The sequence below is a fragment of the Ambystoma mexicanum genome, chromosome 2p (assembly GCF_040938575.1).
Source record: "Ambystoma mexicanum isolate Mex_15411 chromosome 2p, UKY_AmexF1_1, whole genome shotgun sequence".
Classification (NCBI taxonomy): Eukaryota; Metazoa; Chordata; class Amphibia; order Caudata; family Ambystomatidae; genus Ambystoma; species Ambystoma mexicanum.
This window is the reverse complement of record NC_090923.1, coordinates 146,772,669-146,800,143: the sequence shown is the minus strand read 5'-3', so window position 1 is coordinate 146,800,143 and position 27,475 is coordinate 146,772,669. Positions and strand designations below refer to the sequence as shown.

Sequence of the window (27,475 nt, the reverse complement as noted above, 5' to 3'; positions counted from 1 at the left end):
TTTGAAGTTGGTAGTTTGCTCTTTGAAGTTGGAGTTTCATCCTCCCTTAATTGTATTGTCTTCACACCTCCTGTCTACATTCTGGTCATGCCCCAGCCAAGGGAAAATCGTCCTGTCACCCTGCAGAGACAGCAAGTCTAAAGGACAATTGGTTTCCACACCTTCCAGAGACTGCATTTTATTTCAGTTGTAAAATATCTGGGGCATGGAGTAATAACCAGCCATCCAATGGGGGAGTTCTTTATGACATGTAACCTACAGCAAGCAAACGGGGTTGCCTCTAGCCCACAGAAACGTTTCCATGAAAACAAAGTGGGTTTTCTTTTCAAATGTCTGCTGGTATTTTACATGTGTAAAATAATATACATTGCTTTTTGTCAACACACACCATTTTCCATGACATTTTTATGTTGGCAGGGGTACATTTTTTCACATTTAGATTGCAAACACATGAAAAGCCGTTTTTGTGTCAGTGTTTACAAATCCTGTTTTTCATGTGAAAGCGACCTTTGAATTCCCCTTCCTTTGTAAATTAAATAGCTGCTTTTCCTTGGGTAATGACAGATAGGCCTGTTCACATGGCCCTTCAGTTTTCATTTGCAACCACAAAAAATGCAAATCCATTTTTTTGTGTCAGTGTTGAAAAATCCTGCTTTTCATGTGAACTGAAACGTTCATTTTGGGGCCTTTGATTGTACCCCAAATTCCAATAAGCAGCTTATCTGAATCGAAGTCCGTGAAACAGTTAACTAAGACAGGATTTAACCATTTCACATTCTACAGAGGTCTGTTACAAACTGCAATTATACAATTAGAGATGTACTAGATAGTTTAGAAAAAGCTATTGTAAACCATATGACATCATATAAAATACCATTTATGTCGCACACATCACAAACATTTTTCTTTTTCCTTTAAATAGCAGAGGGTATTATTGCCCAACACAAATGGAGCATATGTTTTACACTTGGAATAACAAAAGACAGGGGCGAGGATCACCTGCCGATTACATTGAGATCTAGGGAGTAGGCACACTAACCCATTGAGTTACTTTACAAACTTGAAATAGATCTCAAATGGGATGAGAAAGGTGGGCGCTGAATGGTGGTCAAATGCAGCAAAACATTGTTGATTTGCAACTAGCCTGAACTTGCAACAAGTGAATTTACAAATCTTTATCTTTGCTTTTAGCAACACAGAAGATGCACACACAAAAGAATTTACCTGTTTACTTAATAGTGTGCCGCTCTTGCCAGTATACCTTTTTATCTTCTGTTCAGTAATCCCTGAACCTCACAATGTTTCTTATCATAGAAGAATGGAATGCTTCTTCACAGGCTCTGTCTTCAAGAGAGATGTGTGTGAACAGTTTAGCAGCACAGGTCCTTGCTCCCTCCTGTCTTGTCAGTTCTAGCTTTCTCAGGATAGGAAACAACTTGTAATCTTTGGTAATGAATTATAACTTCCTCCGCTGTTAGTGCAAATAGTTATATAGAATGTGATATACTATTGTTCAACAAATCATTATTTATTATATATTAGTTTTTATACACAGTAAATATATTATTTTTTATACTCTTCAGAATCTTACGCTCCAGTATGGAACAGCTATTATGGCTTGCACTAGATAAAGCCGCTCGTTTCTATGGTAGAGAAGTGAATTCATAACAGCTGGTCTCTGCGATCTGACGTATAACGCTCCGGTCGGTGGGAAACTTTGCACAGCTCGCATTTGATGTCCCTGAAGAAATTCCTAGGTTAATTCTGTTATGAAGGAATGAAAAATGTCAACCATTTCTTCCCTGTCTCCCCTCCTGCATGGTTGCACCTATATGCTTTTGGAAAAACTGCAGAATCGCTGTCAGATTTATTTGCCATTATCTACACTTTTAATTGTATTTATACACTTACTCAGCCCAGGCAGACTTCTTATCATTCACAAATTCAAGGGCTCTGAATGACTGTTGTTTTTCTCCCCTTGCCCCCCTCTCGGAGCGCTTTGAAATGCTTGTCTTGTGTATAGGCACTGTACAAATAAACATTACCATACCATACCATACACCATATTGACACGGCTAGTCGTGGAATAGTGATGGGTGCAGACATGCAGAGAGTTACTTGGATGCCCGATACCAAATGTACGCAGGAGGTACAGGATCGTATCCTCAATCTCCGTTTTGATGGACCTTCACCACTCCTCCACAGATGAGGAGCTAGATAGGGATAAAACCTCCATCCCCAAGAAGAACCAGTCTGCACTGTGGGCAATCCTGTACCTCTCCTTCAACCTCCATCACCCCAATAAGGCGTTCAAGATGATAACACCTCTCAGATTCTTGGCTCAGTCCAGAGCAACGATTGGTTTTGAACGGTGCACCTAAAGGATGCCTATCTCCATCTACTGATAAGAGACCCACACCAGAAGTTCCTCAGGTTTTCGATTGGCAGGCACCACTAACAATATCGGGCCCTTTCGTTTTGGCTCAATACAGTACTGAGTTTATTCACCAAGGTGATGGGTGCTGTGGCCAGCTTGTTATGGATCAGGGAAATCCATGTGTACCCCTACCTGGACGACTGCCTGGTCAGGCTTCACCCAGCCAGGAGTCTTCGGAAGTGACCAACATCCTGCTGAGTACCCTGTTCAATCTGTGGATTTCAGTGAACTTTGCCAAGACCTTGCTTACTCCAGCCCAGAGGCTCACATTACTGGGGTTTGTGTGGGATTTGAGGCTGGGTAAGATTGTTCCTTCGCTACTAGCGCATCTTCAATATTTACTTGACAGTCATGCATTTTTGTTCCTGGACAGTGATTAAAGCATGGTTTTACCAGTGTTTATTGGGACTCATGGTAGCTTGCGTCCTCTATGTTCTGCACACAAGGTTGAAGATGAAGCCCCTGCAACGCCACATGAGCGGCTCATAGACACAGACCACAGGCAAAAAGTCACAGTGCTTTTCCATACCAGCCTCTCTGGGTCAGGATCTACTGTGGTGGTTTGACCAGAAAAATCTTTTGCAGAGGGTTGCCTTCAAGGAACCACTGACCGATACAGTCATCACAACATACTCGTCCTTCAGCAGGTGAGGAGTTAACTTGGGGACCTCAAAGCCCAGGGACTGTGTGGTCCAAGCAGAAGACACAACACATAAATGCATTGGAACTATGAACCATTTTCTATGCGCTGTGAGCATTCTTTCCGAACATCTGCTAGAAGTCGGTCCTTGTACAAACGGACTGCTCAACTGCTATGTTCTATATAAACAAGCATGGGAAACAAGGTCACCACGTCTATGTCAGCTGTCCGTCTCCATCTTGGAATGGGCCCTGGCTCATGACATTGTGTTCAGGGCAGTCCGTCTGTTCGGGGTTCTGAACAAGTAAGCGGATAGTCTCAGCCGATTAAAAAATTCCAACAACGAGTGGGAGATCAATCCCTTGGCGCTATGCCATATCTTCTTGGATTAGGGTCTCCCGAGATGATCTGTTTGTTACACTCGAGAACAAAAAGGGTCTCTGATACACCTCTCGGGCAGTATGGGTGCAGGATCTCTGGGAGACGTGATGAACATATCCTGGGCGGGGAAATTCCTTTATAACTTTCTGCCAATTTCTATGATTCCCAGGGTGTTAGCCAAACTGAGAGGAACCGTTGAGTGCAAAACTTTACTAATAGTGCAACAGTGGCCAGCCCGCTTAGGGTACTCCGAACTGGTCTGATTCTTCTTCAACCATGGCATGGCATGACCTCCTTGTCCAAGAACAAGGCAAGATCCTTACTCAATGCCCTCAATTGCTCAGTTTAGCAGTAATTTAGGGTTGTCCACAGAGAACATGAAGGTAATTCGGGTGGCAATGAAGTAATTGACATGATCGCAATACAAGAATAAATTAAGCAGGTTCTGTCATTGAGCCTTGGGAAAAAGAGTCAAACCTCTCACCAGCGACTTGGATGATGTGCTGTCCTTGGTACCTTTGGGCGACTCAGTCGACTCATATCGCACTTATCTAGCGGCCTTTGGCGCTTACCGGAACATGAGCAAGCCTACCTTCTCCACTGCAAATCCAGTCGTACAAAGATATCTAGAAGGCCCTCTTCGGTTGCAACCACCTATTCAGAGGCCCTGTTGGTTGCTAGTCACTTCCGCAAGGAGAGTGAGTGAGATACAGGCCTTCTTGGCTTCAGGACCTTAAATATGTTTTCACAAAGCAAGGATGTGCTGCACACGCATTTGGCATTCTTGCACAAAGTAGTTTCCTCCTTCCATATAAATGAGGAGGTTATCCTACCATTGCTTTTTCTGGAACCACAGTCATCTGCAGACTCTGTCCTTCGCTCTTTACATGTCCATAGGGTGCTCACATTTTACTGACACAGAACCAAGTAATTCAGACAATCTGATAACCACTTTGTCACCTTTGGGGGACACAGCCCAGGCAGTCAAGCATAGAAGGCCACTATCGCTCAGTTGCTTGGGTCGGCTATTAACTAATGTTACTCCTCATAGAAGCTGTCTACCCCTAAATGTATGCATGCGCATGCAGTAAGGGCCAAGGCCACTGTTGTAGCTTTTCAGAGACATACCCCATGGGACGTCATCAGCAGGGCTGTGTGATGAACTTGAAGAAGGGCTCGGACTACATGTGGTCATGATTCAAGAGTTTTATTTAAATAAAAACCAAAAATACCTAGCAAACTCTATCACTAGGAGGGAAGTTCCCACCTAACAAATGTAATTCAAGTCCAAATACAAAGTCTTTTTTCCTAATCCTAAGTAGCTAACTGGCCCTACCATTTTAGAAAATGCCTTCCTCAAAAGAAAAGGGAGGCTGTTTCATTAGCCTGTAACTATGGCCCGGGGGGCATTACCTGGGGCGGTATTGGCCCGCAGTGTCGTGGCTTATTGCCACCTTATGGACTTCTGCCTGCCCATTTGTATTTGACTTGTTCTCAATCTTTAAAATTTCTTTTAGTACCAATTCATTTTGCAAAATCTACAACTGTCTTAGCCTCTGCTAAGGAAACTGTTTCTTATTGTAAATGTTCCAATCCCTCTAGGACGACTTGAATATACACTTCTTTCTTCCCCACCTTTGTAGTGTTTGGGATTTCCCAAAATTCTGTTAGCTGTGTAGTAAAAAGTATTATCTCTCAGTATACGATTCAACGTAGGGTTCTTGCCCAGTCAAGTAACACTGCTCCCTGTGTATATGCACTATGCTGTCCGTGTTGTAGAGTATTCTGCTTCCATTTAATCTTTCGCAACATGGGATGTCTACCTCTGCTTCCAGGCCACTCTTGGGGCTTACTTCAACTTTGATGTACAGTTTCTGTTCAGTGAGGGCTGTGTAGCCGTCTCACTCTTTTAACTTGGCAATCTTTGTCAGCTATTCTAGCCTTGTATTGCATTGTTTGTATCCCTTTTCTCTATAGATCAGAGAGGGGCAGGTGCCTGTTACATTCTCTTGGTTTTGTGTAGTATTGGCGGCTATTCAAGCCTTTCAGTACAATGTTGTTTACTCTCTGATTCAATGGGACTGTAGGCCTGCTACATTTGTTCTGGATTTCGTTCCTATGTCGGTTTCTGTGCTCCTACAAACCCACAGTCAGCTATCTTGCTCGCCTTGTAGCGTCTCTTTCCCTATTGGTGCCTCTCGTGGCGGGACAGACGGTTGTCGGTGGGAGCTCAGGATCTTGGGCTCCTCTTTTCTCTCGGGTCTCAGAATTGGTTTCTGGGCTGCAGGCCTACCACTGTTCTTCAGTGGTCATGCCACCCAGGAAGACGGTTGTCTTTCCTTTCTCTGTCTCGCCTTGACGAGAGCCTCTTGCCTGGTTAAGACACCCGCCATACAGCCTCCAGCTCCAGGGTACCCGGTTTGCTCATTACAGTTGGCTCTGGGACTCGATGTAGCTCTGCCTCTCCAAGACGTAGGTGCTCCAGTGGCTCGCCTCTGCGTAGCACTTGTTCTTCTCATACCATGGGAGATCCCTCTCCATTCACAAAACACTTGCATCTTATACGCATCATTATAATGAATGAAATTATGTCTGTCTTTCATGCTTATGGTACTCAGGCGAGATTCACCATTGCCAGAAGCCAATTGTGTCAAAGAAGGATCTTTGTGATTCATAGTTGTAACAGTGAAAGCAACAGTTCTTTCCAAATCCATATATGCAGAAAGGGTAGTTTAGACTGGGAGTTTCATGTTGGAATGAGAGTCCTTGGGCCTCATTACGACCCAGGCGGTAAGTTACCGCCTGGGTCGTACCTTTACCACCATGGCGTAAACTACGTTTACGCCATGGTGGTTGGTGGACTTACCGCCCCATTCCGAGGTTGGCGGGGCGGTAACTCCCCAATCCCCATTTACCCTTCCCCATTCCCATTTTTGCCCCATAGGGCATAATGGGAGTGGGGAAGGCGTTAATTACGCCACCGTAAATTACGGTGGCGTAATTAACAACAAGGTCCCTTAGCGCCATGGATTTTAACACCTGCTAAAAGCAGGTGTTAAATCCTCCATGGCGCTAAGGGACCTCGGAATCAGGCGGTAAGGGTCGGCGCTGTTTACGCTGCCGTAAAACCCTTACCGCCTGGGTCCTAATGAGGCCCCTTGTCCCTAAGAGGGGAGTCACTGCCAGTGAGGTGCCATTTGCCCAGACTTGCTTAGCGGGCTTACCTACCAAAGCTTAAAAGGTGGTGCCTCCCCTCTGGGGAGAAGGGACAAATTGTCCAGATTCGTCACAGCTGCCACAGCTGCCAAATGTAGTCACTACAGTGAGTGGATCAGGTTGGTAGGAAGATCCCAATAGCTACTATTTTCCGTTGAAGCACCCAAAAAATAAGGGGGTGTTTTTCCAAGTCTCTCAAGTGTTAAAACCGGTATAAAAATAAGTTGCACCTGTTGTAACACTGAATGTTTTGGCTGGCGCAGTTGGGGCATGGAAAAAGTGACAATTTCTGCCTGCCCCATATTCTCCTCCTGCCAAAACACCATCAATTGTAAATGTTGCCTGCCGTGATCGCATGGCAAGCAGCGTTTACAATTAGAACTAAACATGTCGAGCAGGGTTGAATTGTAATTGTGAACACTGTTTACCATGCACGTTTGGTAAGCAGTGTTCACAATTGAAATTAAACCATGCCCCTGACATGTAATCGTGAGCGCTGCCTGCCATGCGAGCATGGCATGCAGCGATCACAATCAAAAGTAAATGCTGCCTGGCATGGTTTACTCACATTTGCTCACGTTTACTCACATTTGCCCTTGCAAATGACGAACATTTGGCAGCAGGGCCCTGGCTACGCCTGAGTGCAAATGTGCCAGGTCCCTGCTGTCAAATTATGAACTGGAGCAACATGAGCTCCCATGCATTAATGCCAGCATGATTTTGATACTGGCCTTAATGCATAGGACTGCTATGGAATCTGCCAGCATTTAGCACCTGTTAAGAGCTGACAGATTCCACATGTTAAATGTTTACCACCTTGAGTACATGGTGGGAGGCATTTATACTGCAAAATGTAAATGATGCCTGTAATATTGGGTCAGCCTAGATTTGTATGCATTTTGTACACTTCATGTTGTAAACCAAGAACAATTCAGGGAGAGGACTAGGTTTTAGGGCAGTTTTTCTAAAGTCCAACTAAGGGCTTCATAAAACCGTATCTGAAGCAGTACACATCTCCACGCTTAGTATAAGGCTGTAACACCTTAGAACATTTGGTAGCGTAGACAGAGCAGCCAGACGTATCTTAGGAGAGAGAGAGGGCTGTAGTTTGGTACAAGGAAATTGTAGCATACATATGGTCCAAAGAAACACTGAAGCACTGAAACACTGTGAACCTCATTATGAGGTCGGCAGTAATCCGCTGATGCCACCAGCGGATTGCCGCCGACCCCGAAACGCTGTTTCCGGCGCCTGACATCCCAGTGCCACAGGGACATTACAAGTCCCGGGGAAACGGGAAGTCAGGTGCCGGATTTGGCAAGTCCATATTCCCGACGAGTCCCATAGCACCGGCACTGTTGCTAACAGTGTCAGTGCTTCCGTGAAAACTCTGCCTACCGGGCACGATGCACCCGGCAGGGTCAGACCAGCCAGGCGCGACAGCTCCTGCGGGCAGACTTGTAGTGTGGCGGTCCGGAAATAGGAGTGCCAGTAAGCTTACTGGCACCCTTATTTCCGGGCCACCACACTCTTATGAGGCCCCTAATAAATTTTTATAAATACATGTAGGCCACTTGGGAAAGGGAAGTACTATCACATATCATATAAACACAATTATAAAAACCAACTCAATAGTTATGGTATACAAACCAAAGTATAACCTTATTTAGATTACAATAAGCAGTTAAGGTGAGTCAAACCTATAACAGGTTCAGAATAGCATTATGCTATTCTTGGGGAGTAAAACCAGGTTAGGTATACTTTCAGAATACAATAAGAAATTCAAGGGTAGTAGGCCCTATTGGGCCCAATATACATTGTTATTCAGTTGTAGGCACACTTAATTAGACCAACACTGTTGCAAGTATCTCTTGCAACATAGGTAACTTTCTTCTATTATGAATGTATGCAGTTACACACCAATGTTAATTTTTAGGACACAGTTCAGAGGGAGTAACTAAACTTGTATACTACCTAGAGGGGCCTTAAGCTGCTCAAGGATGAGTATGAACACAGTGAAATTGTTTTAGTAGTACTTTGGAGCAATTCAGGGAAAGCACAGCCCAACAGGTGAGTAATTTACCATGTACTCTTCTAACCGCACACGCAGTGACTTCAGTCTGGCAAGTAAGAGTACTTATTTGAATTAACTCAGCAACCTTACAGTTTAATAAGGGCAGCCGCTATTCAAGGTCAGTAAGTAACCTAATTTCTGATGTTTGTTAATCTGCTTAGAATCACATGCTGTGCATAGGTCCGACATCCAGTGATCACTGCGGAGTATTGCATTTTGTTTTTCGTAGTCGAAAAGGGGACGTCGACAAGGCGTGTCTGAAACACTATCCCTATAGTGACGTGCGTTGTACCCACAATCCCTCACGCGTCGAGGTCCCTCAGATTGTTTTTTTCCGCCCAGCTACTGGTCGCCTTTACGCGGAGCTCCTCGAGAGACATTGCAGATTTCATCTCCTCGACCTTTGGTTGTTTTCCTATTAATATATAACACATAGAACCCTCCCTCGACTCAGTTGTGAAGCTGTTTCTCCGCCGAGCAAGATCTTCGACGGAGGGGACGAGCGGAGGAGATCCTTCGGCGTTGCCGAACACGTGGCCTGGCCTCGCAGGCCAAATACAGTAGGGAGAGTGGGGTCGTGGGACATCTCTGTTTCCTTTCTGAGAATGCCTTTCCTTTTCCCCTTCCTTTCCCTTGGGGTCGTTATCACGATTTACTGCCTCGGCTATGGAGAGGACACCCTTTAGGTTTTGCCCGCGTTACAAGGGCAAGTTCACTTGGAAGGACAAGCATTCACGGTGTAACCGCTGCTTGCCCCTCGATCACAAAGAGGAGGGTTGCACGGCTTGTCGGCTTCTTAAGCCAAAGACTCTAAAAGACCGTAGGGTCAAGAGGTGGGCGGCCTACGCTATGTCAAAGGCCGATTCCTCACCCGCCGCTGCTACCACCGACAGTGACGAGGAACGTGATAACACGACCTCCACTACGGAAGTCGTAGAGCCCTCTAAAGAGCGCTCGCGCTCTTCGTCGTCTGTCCCCGGCCCCGAAGGGCTCGGCTCACGCACTGCTTATGGGGATGAACACCCCGGCGACACTGACGCACACGATACCACACATAAGCACACAACCCACGGTTCTTCTTCGTCGAAGACGAAGAAAGCATCAGCGCCCAAGGAGACGCAGGTTCCACCGGCGGCCTCCTCGGACCGTTCAGGTTCGAAGCCCCTCTCGCAACCGCAGCCGCGACCAGCGACTGGGCTTTCGGCAAATAAGTGCGCCAACCCAAACCATCGGCCGGCGCGCACCAGCAGAAAGCGCACGCCGCCGTAGAACGATCGACACCTGTAACGTCGAAACCACAGCCCTCCTCTGACAAACGAGTCGCAGAGAGCTTGGCGAGGATCGTTGTAGCCGACGCCCAGAAGCGTACGCCGAAAGACACGTCGAGCGCTACGCAAAGGTCGAGAGACACGCCGAAAAAGCCAGAAGAAAGACAGGGACTACCCCCTTCAGTCGGGGGGACACTCAGCACACCGGAAGGCTTTTCGGAAGGCAACGGGACACTTTCCTCGACGTTATGGGAGAGGTCGAGCCGTTTTCAGGCGGAAGACACTAATTTTCCCCCGCTAGGCCGCTCAGGGGTACCCCATGAGACCATGGAAAGGCTCCATCTCTGCATGGAGAGAATGGAGAGGTTTATGAAGACCCAGAACGAGGACCCCAGGGCCAAATATCCGAGACTATTCAATCCCCAGCAGGACACAGCCTCAGATTTCCATAATGTGTATGACCTCACTGGTGAGGAACAATACTTGGAGGAGGAGGATGAATTTGTGGACGATGAAGAGGGACAGAACCAGGAGGAAGGTCTGGAAGACAGCCCAGACATGGTAGGAGAAGGCTTCAGAGAAAATCCAGAAGAAGGGCCTTCACATCCCTGGCAATCCCCATCAGTATATTCGGACACTGATGTCCTGAACCTAAATTCTCCTGACAATTCACCTGTTAGGAACACGTCTCCCATAGATGATCAGCCCACATTCAATGCCCTGTTGCGCAGAGCAGCAGCACATTTCGAACTGGACACTGGGGAGATCTCTCCTGAAATAGACTTTGTGGAAAGAGTAATTAAGGAGAAACCCCCGGTCAGCCAGACCATTCCCCTCCTTTTCGCTTCAGTGAAGAGAAGAATCATCCCTTCGCTATCCACGCCCGCACTAATCAGAGGAGTTAATCCAAGAATTGAAAAACTTTTCACTCCTTCACCCTCAGACCCGCTGTACATCAGGGGATATTCTATTCCTGACTCCCTTGTAGTAACTAATACAAGGAAGAGGGCAGGGGTGCCGCTGTCCACCAGCGAGGCACCACCTGACAAGGAGGGCAAGAGATTATATGCCCTTGGAAAGAGAGTCACATCCTCGGCTGCCTTTTCTGCAAGAATTGCGAACAACAATTCTTTGCTAGCTAGCTACGCGGATGCGCAGTGGGCCAAACTGCGCAAAGACGCCGAAGAAGCGCCAGAACCACTACGGACACGCCTGCTATCAACTATTGGCGAGGGAACCCAGGTCAAGCAGAGCATTGTGAAGAACTCTCTGGATGCTGCAGAGACAGCGGGACGTTCCCTGGTTCAGGGAATACTCCTAAAACGCCATGTATGGCTGCGTAACTTAGGGTTCAAACCGGAGACACAGGCGTCTTTAATAAATAAACCTATTGAAGACTCAAACCTCTTCGGGAAAGCGGTGGATGAGGCTCTGGAGATGGCTAAAAAAGAGTCCGATACTATCAAAACTCTTGACCAGATCTCTAAGCCCACTACCAGACGCGGCTATGGCAACAAACGCTTTTTTCGTGGCCAACGCCAACAGCAGAATCAGCAGCAACAGTACCCTGCCACCAATTACCAGACCAATAGTGGGCAGTACAGCCAAAGAGGCCAGCGCCGTGGCAAAGGGAGAGGTCGGGGGTCCACCCCCAGAGGCTCCCAAGCCCCCCAAAACACCAAGTGACGCGAAGATTCGCGTCCCCTCCCATGCAACACCGGTCGGGGGCCGGCTAACATCCTTTATTCCAGAATGGGAGGGAATAACGTCAGACCGCTGGGTACTTTCCACCGTAGCCCACGGATACTGCATCAAATTTTACGGTTCCCCAACATACAGACCCCCGAGGGGACGACGCATGACACCATAACACCTTGCCATCCTTCTCCAAGAAGTAGAACAACTGCTGGAAAACGGAGCCATAGAGGTCGTGCCTCTATCTCAGGTAATGGAAGGTATTTATTCAGTGTACTTCCTAGTAACCCAAAAAGGATCTAACCATGCGCCCTGTATTAGATCTGCGCCCAGCGAACAAGTTTGTCAAACCCCAGAAGTTTCGTATGGTGACCTTACAGGAAGTGATCAACCTGCTATCACAAGGAGATTACATGACAACACTAGACATGAAAGATGCATACTTTCATATTTTAATGTTGCCAGCGCACAGAAAATACCTCAGGTTCATGATAGAGGGCAACCACTACCAGTTCAGAGTGCTACCCTTCGGCATAGCATCTACACCAAGGATATTCACGAAAGTACTGGCAGTGGCAGCGGCCCACCTGCGCAGGTTGTCCATCCCAGTTTACCCTTACCTCGACGACTGGCTCATAACAGGGGATTCTTACGAAACATGCTTCTCCAATACCCAAAAGACTGTAGACCTTTTGTTCCAGCTGGGCTTCTCCATCAACGAAAAGAAGTCCAGCCTAGACCCCAGCCAGATCAAACAATTCCTATGGGCTCTAATTCAAACAAAGGACGGCCTCGTCTTCCCCTCCAACGAGAGGGTCCAAAACATGCTGTTTCAGATCCCTCAATATGTGGCCGGTCGAGAGGTGACGGTACGCAAAGCAATGCGCTTGCTAGGCATGATGGCGTTGTGTATTTATTTGGTACCTCACGCGCGCCTACGCATGCGCCCAATGCAAGAGTGGCTCAACAGCCAGTGGTGTCAGGCCAGCGGACTATGGGACGATCTAGTGGTGGTCTCGCAGGCCTTGGTTCTCTCGCTACAGTGGTGGACAAAGGAAAACCTGGAAAGAGGGAAGCCCTCTGCCACACCCGCGGCGGAAGCCACTCTAACCACAGGCGCATCCCTCACAGGATGGGGGGCTCACCTATCCCATCAGACTGCTCACGGAGTGTGGACTCCGAACGTAGCATCCAAACACATAAATCTACTGGAGCTACTAGCTATGTTCAAGGCGCTAAAAGCCTTCCAGGAACACCTACAAGGCAAAACAGTGATGGTCCTTACAGACAGCACCACAGCCATGTACTACATCAACAAGCAGGGGGGCACCCACTCTCCAGGACTGTCCAAACTGGCCCAAAATATATGGAAGTGGGCTCTCAAACAAACCATGTTCCTACTGTCACAACATGTACCAGGGGAACTCAATCTGCTGGCAGACAAACTCAGCAGAGATTTCCCCCTGCCCGAAGAGTACGAATGGCGACTGCACGAAGACATCGTCTTCGACGTCTTCACACAATGGGGATTCCCAGAAATAGACCTGTTCGCAACCCTGGAGAACTCACAATGCCAAAGTTACACCTCCAGGTACCCCCAGAACCAATCCAAGGGGAACGGTATGTCGATGCAATGGTCAGGGAAATTTGTTTACGCTTTTCCCCCGACTCCCCTTCTCAACAAGGTGGTGCACAAGATTCACCAGGAACAAGTGACCATGATACTGGTGGCCCCAATGTGGGCCCGACAGCCATGGTTCGCTCACTTGATGGAGATGTCGCTATCTCCCCCAGTGAAACTCCCCTGCCCGTACAACATGCTGTCACAAGACAAGGGCAGGACTCTGCATCCATGCCCCCAGAACATGAACTTAGCAGCCTGGCTCCTGAGATCATAGAATTTGGACATCTACAGCTCCCGCAGAGATGCATGGACATCCTCAGGAAAGCCAGAAAACCTAACACTCGCCACTGCTATTCTAGCAAGTGGAAGAGATTTGTCATCTGGTGCAGAGGAAAGAGCATCAACCCGATTGACTGCTCTCCCACACATATTGTTCTATACCTGACCCATTTATTGGATTTATGTCTAGTGTTCAATTCCATTAAAGTCCACCTAGCGGCATTTTCTGCATACACCACTTCCCAACTCAAAGTGTCGTGGTGGAAGATCCCTGTTATAAAGGCCTTCATGGAGGGAGTAAAGAGAATACACCCCCCGATAGCTGACCCAGCTCCCGGATGGGACCTTAACGTGGTACTTACCAGACTCATGGGCTCACCATTTGAACCCATGCACAAAGCATCTCTTAAAGACCTCACTCTTAAGACTGCTTTTCTAATAGCTATCACCTCCATCAGGAGAGTAAGTGAACTACAGGCTCTTTCTGTTCTAGACCCCTTCGTTACAGTTCACAGAGATAAGGTGGTTCTACGCACGCACCCAAGGTTTGCTCCAAAATTCATATCGAAATTCCACATAAACCAGTCTATAGAACTACCAACGTTCTTTCAAAATCCTTCCAACTTGGGAGAAAAAAGTCTGCACACACTAGATGTGCGCAGAGTGGTCATGTTCTACATGGAAAGAACCAGACCACTGAGGAAGACTAATCAGTTCTTCGTCTCGGTGGCAGCAGGAAGAGAAGGGGATGCAGTTTCAAAGTCCACTATTTCTAGATGGATTGTTCAATGCATCACTCTCTGCTATACTCTTGCTAAGAGAGAACTGCCCTTTAAGCCAAGAGCACACTCTACTCGAGGCACGGGGGCGTCCATAGCATTCATTGCAAATGTTCCCCTTGAGTCCATCTGCAAAGCGGCTACCTGGAGTTCTGTGCACACCTTTACAAAACACTACTGTCTAGATGCACACTCGAGATCTGACTCCCAGGTGGGGCAGGCAGTATTAAGACATCTTTTCTCTACTGTTCCTTCTCATAACCCACCGCCAACTCCGGGTACTGTTCGCTAGTCTATGCACAGCATGTGATTCTAAGCAGATTAACAAACATCAGAAGACAATGCATTACTTACCGTAAAAGCATTTCTGATGGTTGTATCTGCTTAGATTCACATGCGCCCACCCTTCCTCCCTGCTCGGATGGAAGGAACATAGACTTCCTTTTATATCTCTCTTTTCTGTACTCACTCACGTCTAGAAGGCTCCCTCAGGGCAGAAAAATACAAACAGAGGGACCTCGACGCGTGAGGGATTGTGGGTACAACGCACGTCACTATAGGGATAGTGTTTCAGACACGCCTTGTCGACGTCCCCTTTTCGACTACGAAAAACAAAATGCAATACTCAGCACTGACCACTGGATGTCGGACCTATGCACAGCATGTGAATCTAAGCAGATACAACCATCAGAAATGCTTTTACGGTAAGTAATGCATTGTCATACTTTTCAGAATGGTATTATACAGTTCTAAGGTACGTACAAACTTTATGACTATTTTAGAAGTGATCTAAAGCAGTTCAGGGAAAGCATAACCCAATCGTACACTGTATTTCAAGGTAAGTAAGGAACCTCATATACTGTTAAGAGAGGCTACAAGCAATCCAAAGACAAGTATTAACTCCAAGACTGTTTTAGAAATGCACTTAAGCAGATCACGGAAAGCCAAATCCCAATGACACACATTTAGACGAGCACACAGCTAATCAAGGTGGGTAAATCCCATTGGAAGGCTTTTACACTCATTCACTTTATAAATGATAAAACATTACCAACTCTATTACTTTCTAGAAGTGTGTACCACAATTCGAAACTATTAAAATAACTTAAAGGTAAGTATAAACGTTTAGACACTTTCTAACTTCTTCTATTGCAGAGATATAGTTACCACACTAACTCATTTACAAGTAAGTAATTTTACACCCAGGCAGAACCTGTAGCATCGAAATCCTTCCCTAGTCTATAGCATGAGTTTTTGAAGTTTTCCAAGAGGCAGAAGAGGGGCTGCTTACCAAGGCATCAGAGACGGTGGAAAGATGAAGAATGTCAATTTCCCTTTTTGGCTAAATTGTTCACAATTGCAATTCATCCCTGCTTGATATGTTTAATTCTAATTGTAAACGCTGGTGCCATGCGAGTACGGCAGGCACGAGTTTACAGTGGATCCGTTAGGGGTCTGGCTGCTTTATGCTGCTGCATAACGAGGCATACCCGTTAGGGATCTCCAGCATTTGTGCTGGCATGAAAATCCATGACAGAGCAAATGTTGGAACAGCTGAAAATCAAGTTGCGTTCTGCTCCTACTCTTGGCCATACAAATGAACGAAAATGAGGGGTAACATTATTGGAAAGCATAAAAACTTCCCTCATGGCTTTACTCCTTCCATTAATGTTACCTACCATTGAAAATGAGCTCCATAGTGTTTTGGCTGTAGGAGAGTATGGGGCATGCAGAAATTGTCATTTTGTTCCATGTCTCAATTGTGACTGCCAAAATATTCAGTGTTACAACAGGTGCAAAACCAGGTATAAACCTTTAATGTGTCTTTTTATAACGGTTTTAACACTTGAGAGACTTGGGAAAACACCCCCTTATTTTTTGGGTGCATCAATGGAAAATAGTAGCTTTTGGGATCTTCCTACCAACCTGATGCACACACCGTAGTGACTACATGTGGCAGCTGTGACGAATCTGGACAATTTGTCCCTTCTCCCTAGAGGGTAGTCGCACCTAGAAACACTTCCGTACAGGCGCATTATAAATGCTATTTCATATATCATATCATATATCAAGGGAGCCACCCTTTTGAAGCTTTGGGAGGTGAGTCCTCTAAGCAAGACCCTCCCTAGAGGTCTGGGCAAGTGGTACCTCACTGGCAGTGACTCCCCTCTTAGGGACAAGGACTCCCATTCCAACATGGAACTCCCAGTCAAAATGACCCTTTCTGCATATATGAATGTTGGAAAAAACTGTTGCATTCACTGTTAAAACTACGAATCATAAAGATCCACCTATGACACTATTGGCTTCAGTCAATAGTGAATCTCGTCTGAGAGCCATAAGCATGAAAGACGGATATCATTTCATTCATTCTAATGATGTGTATAAGATGCAAGTGTTTTGTGAATGGAGAGGGAACTCCCATGGTGGGAGGAGAACAAGTGATATGTAGAGGCGAGCCACTAGAGCACCTACGTCTTGGACAGAGCTACATCGAACCGCAGAGCCAAATGTGATGAGCAGATCGAGTAATCTGCCAGCGGGAGGCTGGATGGCGGGTGTCTTAACCGAGCAAAAGAGGCTGTGGTCAAGATGAGACAGAGGACAGAAAGAAAAGCATCTTCCCGGTTTGCGTGATCACTGAAGAACAGTGGTGGGCCTGTAGCCCAGCAACCAATGCTGAGACCTGAGAAAAAAAGAGGAGCCCAAGAACCCGAGCTCCCGCCGACAAGTGTCTCTACCGCCACGAGAGGCACCAACAGGGAAGAGATGCTACGAGGCGAGCAAGATACCTGACTCTGGCTTTCTAGGACCACAGAAACTGACAAATGTACGAAATCCACATCGAATGTTGTACGCAAACAGCCCCATTGAATCAGAGAGCAAACAATACGAACATTGTACTGAGAGGCTTGAATAGCCACCAATACTACTAAAAGCCAAGAGAATGTAATGGGAACCGGTCCCTCCGATCTATAGAGAAAAGGGATACAAACAATGCAATACATTGCTCACTCTCACCAAAGTTTCATACAAAATTGGACTACGGAAGACGTTGCACGGCTCAAGATGCCCTGGTATTGGTGTTTTACAGCCCAGCAAAGTTACAGCACGCTGAGGAATGGCTTGTTTTGCAGGTCTTCTCAAGACTAGTGGATCTCCCCAGCCTGTGGGTAGGAGTCATCAGATTCGGGACCCCCAGGTCGCTTGGAAAGAAGAGTTACTTCATGCTCCGGTACACAGCAGGCTCTCTGACCACTGGAAATGGTTACAGCTGTTGTTTCTTCATCTTCCTTTCAAGTTTGGTTCCAGTGGTCGACTTGTCAGCAGCTTCTAGGATTGGAGTATTTATCAGGAACTACAGCACAACATCTGCAAACTCTCCTGGCAGTTCACAGAAAGGGGAGGTCTGGCTGTCCAATCAGGACAGCAAGGCCCCCAGTAGGAACTGGTTCCTTTCAGGCAAAACAAAGGGCTGCAGAGCTTTGGACTCCTCCCTTGCTTCCTGGCTTCTCAGACACTCTGGAGCCTTGGTGGGGAATACAAAGCATTCCTGCCAAAGACAAAACTTCAGCCGAGGTCTTTCCATCTAGAATGGCAGAAGAAGACCTAAGAAAGAACAAGCAAATGAGAAATGGTGAAAAAAAGAAGTAGCCCACCATTCTAGCAGAATGGTGGCCCTACTGTGCATTACCACGGATGATTTGATAGCCTATGAGTAATAATGACTAAACATCATAAAAGTAGTTTCATTGCCACCAGCCATTCAAGTTAACTTGTAATTGTAACCGAAATGTTACCAGGTAAGTGAGAAATGGAATACAGTGTATCTCCCAGCACTCCACATAAGGTGGGGTGTGCTGGCTCACTATATAAAATGTAAAGGGGATGTAAATTCCACTTTACCCCTTGGGAACAGTAGTTCACCCAAGTACATTAAAAATAAATTAAAAACAGAAGCCCAAAGGGACAACCCAGCCTAAGCCCAAAAGGAAACTATAACTCCAATCACACAGTATGGCGGGACATGGAAATGTCACCCATAATAGGAGTAAAAGGGGTGAGAGGGGAAAAAGATTCCCACTAACCTAGGGAAAATGAAAAATAATCACCAGGTTCAAGAAAAGAATTCTAGGGTTGACACAGTTCAGAAAAAATATTCACATTTGTAAAAATCGTACCTAACCTTACCTTTTTCATAGTAAAAATAGTACAGTTTTGATGCTAAGATGCATGGAAGTGCACAGGTTGCCAGTCCCCTGAGTGAAATTCACACTTTGTTTTAAATTACACATAAGGTGTTTGTATGGCGCACAAATAACCTGCTTGTTTGTATCTGCAACTCCTGAACACTCTAAATCAGTGGGAACCTTTAGGTAGTAAAGTAATGTGATGTAATTCATAAAATAAATGCGCAAGTGTGTGAATGTGCAACAGGTGCATGCAACAAAGATACATATGTTGGATACTTGCAGTCATATCTGATGTTTTGAAACAAAGTTTGAATGTATTTGATGTTTACTTTGTAGGTGCAGGCCACCGTTGTGGGACTGCTAGCCGCTGTTGCAGCAGTCATTCTGGGAGCGATATCCAAAGGCTACGTGGATCTGGGCCAGGCAGCAGTGCTGTGTGCGAGCAGCGTGACCACTGCCTTTATTGCAGCTCTTTCTCTTGGTAAAATGGGCAGCCCACTGCCACTGATTCTTAACCTGGAGTTTTTGTAAAGCAATGCAGCATTAACCATATTAATAGTGCATATTCATAGAAATGTTACATTAAAATACTTTGAGTGTGGAAACTGCACCTCAAATATCAAAGGAGCAAGGTGATCAAATAACAATCTGGAAATCCTTTCAGTTACTGTATTTAAATTAGCATTCTTTGTGTGCCCTTAAAACAAAGATCATGCTAGCTCTTTTGGAAGATCATATTTGTACATGCTATCCCCTTTCCTCAACACTCATGGGTACTCTACATGAATGGGAACAGAACCTTTTGCATAATAAAAACACTACATTTTCAAAAACAATGACAGAGTAGCAAGGGCATTTGTGCAGCCTACGGCAACCCTGATACTGATTCCACTGGTGTGCTGCCTACTTGTTGCCTCCTGTGTGCCTCCTTCTATGTGAACCCTCCCCCTCTGGTGCTCACTGTGATGCGTGGCTGTGGGCTGTGCTTCTTCTCCTCCCTCACTCTCCCCTCTTGCCTCCTTGCACTCCCTATGGTGCTCTCAATCTCTTCCATCTTCTCAAATTGCTACTCTATTTCCTATCCTATCCCTCTCACTAAGTCTGGAAGACAAAAGTTCAAGAGTGATATCCTGGTCTCCAACCCAGTCCTCCCTATCACTGATACCCACATCAGTGCCTCCTCCAGACAGACTCTCACCGCCATACTCTTTGTCCTTCCTTCTACAGACCTAAGGACCTCCCAAATGGTATCTGTTCTCTCTCCTTTCTCCTCCTCTCCCATTAATGGTGGCCTGCAGTGTTAGGCCCTCATGGCCTTCTCCATACCTCCAAGACCATCATCAATGTCTAACTAAATGGTACTGTCATGGTCCAGGGCTCTCAGTCCAATCTCCTCCTTCTTGATAGGCATCTCCTGCATCTAATCAAATTCCATCCTTCTCCTGCCACTCCATCCAACACCTTTCTGGCCCCTTTGCCATCTTCTTCCTCCTCTTTGGCCCATTTGCCACCTCTCTCTATAGCCTCTGCCCACTCTCAGGCCCTTCTACCACCTCTGCTGGCTGTGCCTCACCCCTGCACCCCACCCCAGAAGTCTTTCAAATGTGGCAACCTGCTCCATGTAGCTACTCTTAACTCTCGCTCTTCTGTCAAACATTCCTCTGACCTCTGCCACCTCCTTTAAGACCTTGGCCTGGATGTCCTCGCTCTCACCGAGACATGGTTCACGGCCAGCTCTGTCAAGAGTTTTGACACTCTCCTCCCTGAGGGCAAAAAGATCCTCTACAAGCCCAGACAAAACCGGCCCAGAGGTGGCGTGGCCCTGATATTTCTGGAGTGGATCCCTGCCTCTGTCATTCCTACGCAGGCCTAGTCTGCAGGCTCGCTATCTCTCCTGGCCTCTTTCTGACTGTTCCCACCATCTACAGGCCACCTGGCCAGGTCACCCTGTTCCTCTCAGAATGGGCTGATCTTTCTTCTTCTCTTCTACCTTCAAGCTCTTAGGTTCTCCTCCTCTGAGACCTCCACATCCACCTGGATTCTTCTAATCCCTTCTCTGGGCTATCCCGCATCCTATGCGACTCTCTCTCCCTTTCCATTCTATCCTCTGGTCTGACACAATTTCCTGACACACCTTGGATGTTCTCATCTCCTCAGACATCCCCCTCCCTAACCTCTGACAACTCCTCTCTCTTGGACTGACCACTCTGTGCTCTCCTCTCGCCAGAAACTTCTTGTCCCCCAAGCAAAGCCTAACCCAGCACTGCCCTTCTTGGTCATTCGGCCCATGAAGCGAGTGTCAGTGGGTGCATTTGCCTCTACTTTCTCTGCTCCTCCTGCTCCTGCGGCTGACTCGCACCCTGACACAGCCCTTGCTAACCTGCATCTTTCTATCTCCAACACTCTGGACATCCTTGCCCCTGTCATAAGAATCCACCTGAAGCCTACCTCTAAGTGCAACTCTTGGTACGACTCGGACCTCGCTGCCCTGAAAAGCAAGTGCAGGGTGGCTGAGAGGAAGTGGAGGGCTTCTGGTGAATCCTCCGACAAACTGACCTGCCGCCTGCTCCAAAGGCAATATAGAGTCTCTGTCCTCTCCAAGAAGATGGCCCATATCCAAACCTGCGTCTCTGCGTCCTCTAACAGCACAGCCAAACTCTTTAAAATCTACAATGAGCTGGCCAATCCTATTGCAGTCTCTAACTCCCCTGTTCCCTCCCATGACCTCTGTATGGCTATGTCCTCTCATTTCACCACTAAAACGCAGAACATACTATCCTCGCTTTCCTCTTCCTCTCCCCCTTTCTCACTCAGGCCCCCATTGGCTGCCCCTCCCTCTCCTGTTCCTTTTTCCTCCTTCTCTTGTCTCTAGACAATTCCGATCAATGAAAGTGTCGTCCAAACATGTGCTTCCCTGCTCCTCCAGAACCATCAAGGACCATATTGCACCCTCGCTCCAGCCTTGGCCCATTTCTGTAATCACTCTTTCACCACTGGATCATATTCCTCTCTCCTCAAGCACTCCCTTGAGCACCCCCTCCTAAAGAAACCTTCTGCTGATCCTACCTGTCTGGCAACCAGCACCCGATTTCTATCATCCTTTCTGATGCAAACTCCTGTAAAAGCTGGCCATCTCCCAGCTTACCTTCCACACTGAATCTGTTGGCTGCCTCCATGACTTCAGAGCAGCCTGAGGCATGGAAACTGCTCTACTGAACACTCGTAAAGATCTGCTCTCTAACCTCGACCTCAGCTCTCTCTCTCTCTCTGTATTCATCCTCCTTGACCTTTCCTCTGCTTTCGACACAGTCAATCACGCCACCCTGATCAACTGACTCCATGTGAACCTTGCCATCATGGATCAGGCCCAGACATGTCTGACTTCCTTCCTCCTGGACCGTCCCTTCCAGGTCCAACTTAGGTACTTTCTATCCATCCTCTCTCCCTCCATATGTGGTGTTCTCCAGGGCTCTATCCTCTCACCCTGGCTCTTCAATGTCTATCTGGCCCCTTTGGCCCACCTGATCTCCACCATCTCTTCTAACTTTCAGTGTAATGCAGATGACACTCAGCTCTCTTACAGGCTTCCCTCAGCCTCCTCTCTTCCGTTGCTCATTCCTGACTGTCTATCCACGATTCATGATTGGTGCGCCTCCAACGAACTTTGCCTTAATGCCACAAAGACAGAGATCCTTCTCATTGGGACTCCTGATCCTACTTTCCCTCTCTCACTCTGGCCATCCTGCTTGGGCACTCTACCCTCGCCTTCTTGTTCTTGGTATCATCTTCGACTCCACTCTCTCCTACTCTCGCCACATCATAGACCTTGCCAAAAAGGCCAACTTCCAGCTGCACCTCCTCAGAGATATTCTACCTTTTCTCGCTTCCTTCCAGCTGCACCTCCTCAGAGATATTGTACCTTTTCTCACTTTCACCCAGAAGCTCACTGTCTTCAGAGCCCTGGTTCTCTGCAGGCTGGACTACTGCAACAGCCTCTTTCAAATGGATTGTGTCCTTCCACGTATTCCTCATCTATGATATCTTCGTTTCCAGCTTCAGCTGCTTCATAAAAAAATGTCTCTCAGCAGAGGGTACTGTGAGTCAAGACGGCTTCCATCTCGGCTAACGTCACCGTCGAGTGTTAGGCAGAAACCTGTGCAGCTCCCTTAGGGACCACTGCAAAAGATTTAAGACTACAGGTGGTTGGCAGTAAACCCAATCGGTAGCAGTCTGTACCACACAGATTTACCTGGTAGCTGTGGCTAAGCAGTCAGACTTCTCTCAAGATGAGTTAGGCAGTATATAGAGTATACACAATAGGTACAGAGATACAGTAGCACAAGCAAACACTGACCAGAGCTTTGGTGTAAAAGTATATAATTATTTATTTAAAGACACACTTGTAAATTACACTAGCACAAAAAAAGGTAAGTAAATTCAACACACAGTCACGATTATATATATACAACCCTAATTACTTATTAGACAAGTCTTACTGAGAAACACCACTTATTTTCAGACAGAGGTGAGCGCTTAACATAAGATGGCACTCTAATAAGTTATTTAAAAAGGGAGGGAAAAAGGCAGAGTTATGAAAGCACACAAATCTCAATACTTTTCAAAGAACCACAGTGAGGCAGGTTAGGCAAAGTCTACTGGATAGCAAGGAAGTTCAAATGCCAGGCCCACTCTTAGAGAGAGAGCAAGCGAAATGTGCCTAGGATCACACAGTGGGGTTATGCTCAAAGAGTCTTTGGAAATAGTTCACAAAAGATTGAGATCAAGTCAGGAAAAGTTAGTTAACAGGCCCCAGGCTAACCCATGTTAGAAAGTCGAGGATTTACTGTCACTCCGAACGATCTGTCGCAAAGGAAGCCAGGCGGGACACAGTACCTGAAAATGGGAAGAATGCTCCAGCGGGGGCAGTTGTTCCTGGCAGCGGGTGCAAGTCGGTGTTTCGTCCAGAGGAAGAGGAGGTCTCGACGTGGAGGAAAGCTAAAGGTCGTTGCACTGCCAGGGAAGAAACCAGCCGCAGAGTTTCCCGGTTACAAGGTACCACCCTTTTCTTCGCGGTATTGGTAAACCGTGGTATTCCGGTTGCCGGGGTGCTTGGCACAGGCAAGGCGGCCACAAGATGGTCCAGGAAGGCGAAAAGACGGGCAAACTGGTTATCTCCACCAGTCAAAGGAAGAAGACTCTCCGGGCTGGAGATCTCCTCTGTCGTCGGGAAAAGTGGTGAGATGGTTCAGCAGGGCTCCACCGGTGGTGTCGTCGTTGCAGGTCGGCTCGGCTTCTCCCTCCTCGGATTCTTTAGGTCTTGTGGCGACTTCTGAAGTTCCAGTCCCCAAAGCCCTGCTTTTATGCAGAAAACCCCCATTCATTCAGTCTAGCTGTCACTCAAACATGCTAAGTGGTGAGCCGGGCGACTCACCACTTGGGCCAATCACACAAGAGTGCGACTTGAGTTGCAGAGGCAACTCAGTCCAGGGTGCCTAAACCCCCTCCAACACCCCCCGTGGTACCCAGACAGAGTGGCACCACTTTTGGAGGCTTCTGTGGAGAAGCCTGCCAAAAAGTGGAACAAAGGGCTCGACTTGGGTTGGAGTCACAGAAGCGAACACAAAAGCCATTTTGGAACCAAGTTTGGGCAAAAAATACCAACTGGTGAATTTATATTAATTTAATAAACCGGCGGTATGTTCGAGGCTATTTTAAAAAGTGGTAGCCTCGGACAATGGGAAAATCCCCTAGGAATATATTCCCGGTCGAATATAAAAAGTAGTATCCACTGCCACCAGCCAAAACTCGGTCGGGGGGGACTGGATAGTGCCCACTCGAACAACAGACCCCGGGGCAATCGAATTGCCCCGACCAGTACGTCCACAATATGATGGTTTGTACTGGTTCTGTTCACAATTTGAGACTAGTAAAGCCAATGGTGCCTTTACATGCCCTGGGAGACAGTAGTCAGTCCCAGGGTATGGAGTCTATGTTTGGGGTTCGCTACGACACCCCTGGGTTACTGCACAGAGGGTGCTGTGTAGCCCACATATCAAAAACACATGAAACCCTATGGGGAAAAGGACCCCATAGCCCATAGAACACATACAAAGTCAAAGGAACACCTTAAATCATGTCTAAGAGTGGGAGGAAGAGTCTCACTCTTAGCAGGAGACAAAAATAAACCCCAAAAATCCAGCAAAGCTGCTGGGGCACTCACTAGGTTTGGAAAATTAGCCTTTACAGAGAATTCTCCCTAACATTGGCCCCCCCCCCCCCAGACTAAGGGACAGGAGGATTTCCATCCATCCACTCCTGGATGAATCTTATACCGCTACTCGATGACATACATCCTAGAGAGACCATCAGCATTTTGGTGGTGACACCCTGACCTGTGCTGAATGGTTAAATCAAACCCTTGCAGGCAGATTGACCATCTCAATAGTTTTGGATTTTCCCCTTTCATTTGCATCAACCATCTCAAGGGTTGGTGGTCAGTCTGAATGACAAAAGTAGAACCATACAATTATGGCCTAAACTTCTTCAGTGCCCACACAATAGCAAAACATTCTCTTTCGATAGTTGCCCGCCTTGTCTCAGGATCCTTCCGCTTTCTGCTGATGAAGCGTGCTCCCTACCTTTCTCATCCAGTTGGCTAAGGACTGCACCTATACCTACATTTGAAGCATCTGTCTGCACAATGAAAGTTTGGTGGTAGTCGGGAGCTCTTTTTGGAAATTTGGAGAGGAGATTACATTCAGTGGATAAGCTATGGTCCCATAGTTCTCTATGAAATTCCTGTAATACCCAGTGAGGCCTAGGAAGACTCTCACCTGGGTTTGAGTAGTAGGTGTTGTCCAATTTTGCACAGCTTCAATCTTCCTGAGCAAAGGCCTTATTTCTCCACCTCCTACCTCATGCCCAAGGTAGACCACCTTACTCTGACCAATTTGGCATTTACTTGCCTTTATGGTCAATTTGGCCTGTCCAAGAGCCTGCAAAACATGTCCTAGGTGGTTAACATGCTCGTCCCAGGATTGGCTGAATACTGCAATGTCATTCAAGTATGCCATGCAGAAATCCTCCATCCCAGCCAGAACCTGATTTACCATACTTTGGAATGTTGCAGGTGCATTTTTCAATCCAAAAGGCATAACCTTAAATTGGTATAAGCCAACTGGGGTAGAAAATGCAGTCTTCTCCTTGGCATAGTATTTGCCAATAGCCTAACGTAAGGTCAAATGTGCTGAGGAACTTGGCTGAACCAAGTCTGTCCACCAACTCATCTGTCCTTGGCAAAGGGTGGGCATCAGTCTTTGCGACTGCATTAAGAGCTCTGTAGTCCACACAGAATCTCAATTCTTTGTATCCTGCCTTTGGTACTAACACAACTGGGCTAACAAAATGGACTAGTAGAGGGCTCTATTACCCCGAGATCAAGCATCTTCTTGAACTCCCCTTTGATGTGGTCATTACATTTTCTGACATTCTATATTCTCTGCTTTTGACTGGCAGACAGTCACCAGTGAGTATATCATGCTGTCCCCAAGACGTCAAGCCTGGTGAAAGAGAGAACAGAGAGGCAAACTGATTTAACATGGCTTTGCACTCTTCCTGTTGCTCAGGTGTCAGATTCGAAGATATATTTACTCCTTCAATCTTTTCGTCCAAGAGTAAGCCTCTGGGGAGATCAGGGAGAGCTTCACTCTCTTCTTCCTCTTCTGTTGAAGCTAGGAGCAAGGCTCCTACTTCAGGCCTGGAGACATACGCCTCCAGGCTTTAGTCGGTTGGTGTGGAAGACTCTGGGAGCCTCCTTGGGATTGCCCAAGTCCACCAGATAGTTCACCTCTCCAAGTTTACCCACAACCTTGAAGGGTCCCATCCATTTATCTTGAAAGGCCCTCTGCCTTGTTGGGATCATAACTAGAACTAGCTGGTCTTGAGTGAACTCAACCATGTTAGCCTTTTGGTCATGCCAATGTTTGACCAAAGCTTGTCCAGCTTTCAGGTTATCACTTGCTTCTGCCATCATTTGTGACATTCTCCTCCGGAGACCTATCACATAGTCAGTCACTCTGACTGGCTTGGGGGAAGGAGCACTCTCCAACCCCTCCTTAATCAGGGCCAATGGACCTCTGACTGGATGGCCATAAAGAAGTTCAAAGGTAGAATGACCTACTCCCTCCTGAGGGACTTCTCTATAAGCAAAGAGAAGGCATGGCAATAGAAGGTCCCACTTTCTTTTAAGGGGATCCTCTAAAGCACCTATCATGCTCTTCATGGTTCTGTTGAACCTTTCTACCAACCCATTTGTCTGAGGGTGGTAGGCGGTAGAGAAATTGTAAGTAACTCCACAGGTTTTCCACATGGCTTTCATGTAGTGGGACATAAAATTAATTTGACCCCCTGTCAGAGATTACTTCCTTAGGAAACCCAACCCTGGTAAAAATACCAAGGAGGGCCTTAGCCACAGCCTGAGCTGTAACAGTCCTCATAGGAATTGCCTGAGGGTACCTAGTAGCATGGCCTACTACAACAAGGATAAACCTGTTGCCTGAGGAGGTGGGGGGATCAAGGGGACCAGCAATGTCAATCCCTACCCTCTCAAATGGGACTCCCACAACTGGGAGCGGCACTAAAGGTTCCACATTCTTGGACCCAACCTTACCAGATGTCTGGCGGGTATGGCAGCTCTTGCAAAACTTATTAACCTCAGCCCCCATCTTTGGCCAATAAAAGTAGTGTGAGAGCCTTTCCTTGGTCTTCTTGGAACTCAAGTGACCAGCCAAAGGAATCTCATGGGCCAGTTGCAAGAACTGTTGTCTGTTTTCTTGAGTTACTACAAGCCGCTTGTAGTCTCCAGGTGCAGACTCAGTCGGTTCACTGTAG

At 47.0% G+C, this 27,475-nt stretch overlaps 1 protein-coding gene across 4 annotated transcripts in view; it reads left to right on the top strand.

Moving 5' to 3' along the window:
- SLC41A3 (solute carrier family 41 member 3) overlaps nucleotides 1-27,475 on the top strand; it is an 864,281-nt gene that overhangs the window by 304,009 nt on the left and 532,797 nt on the right. For all 4 annotated transcript variants that reach the window (XM_069643389.1, XM_069643390.1, XM_069643388.1 and 1 more), the window contains one exon: nucleotides 18,923-19,067. In XM_069643389.1, coding sequence (XP_069499490.1) covers nucleotides 18,923-19,067 — 145 coding nt within the window. The remainder of the gene's footprint in view (nucleotides 1-18,922; nucleotides 19,068-27,475) is intronic.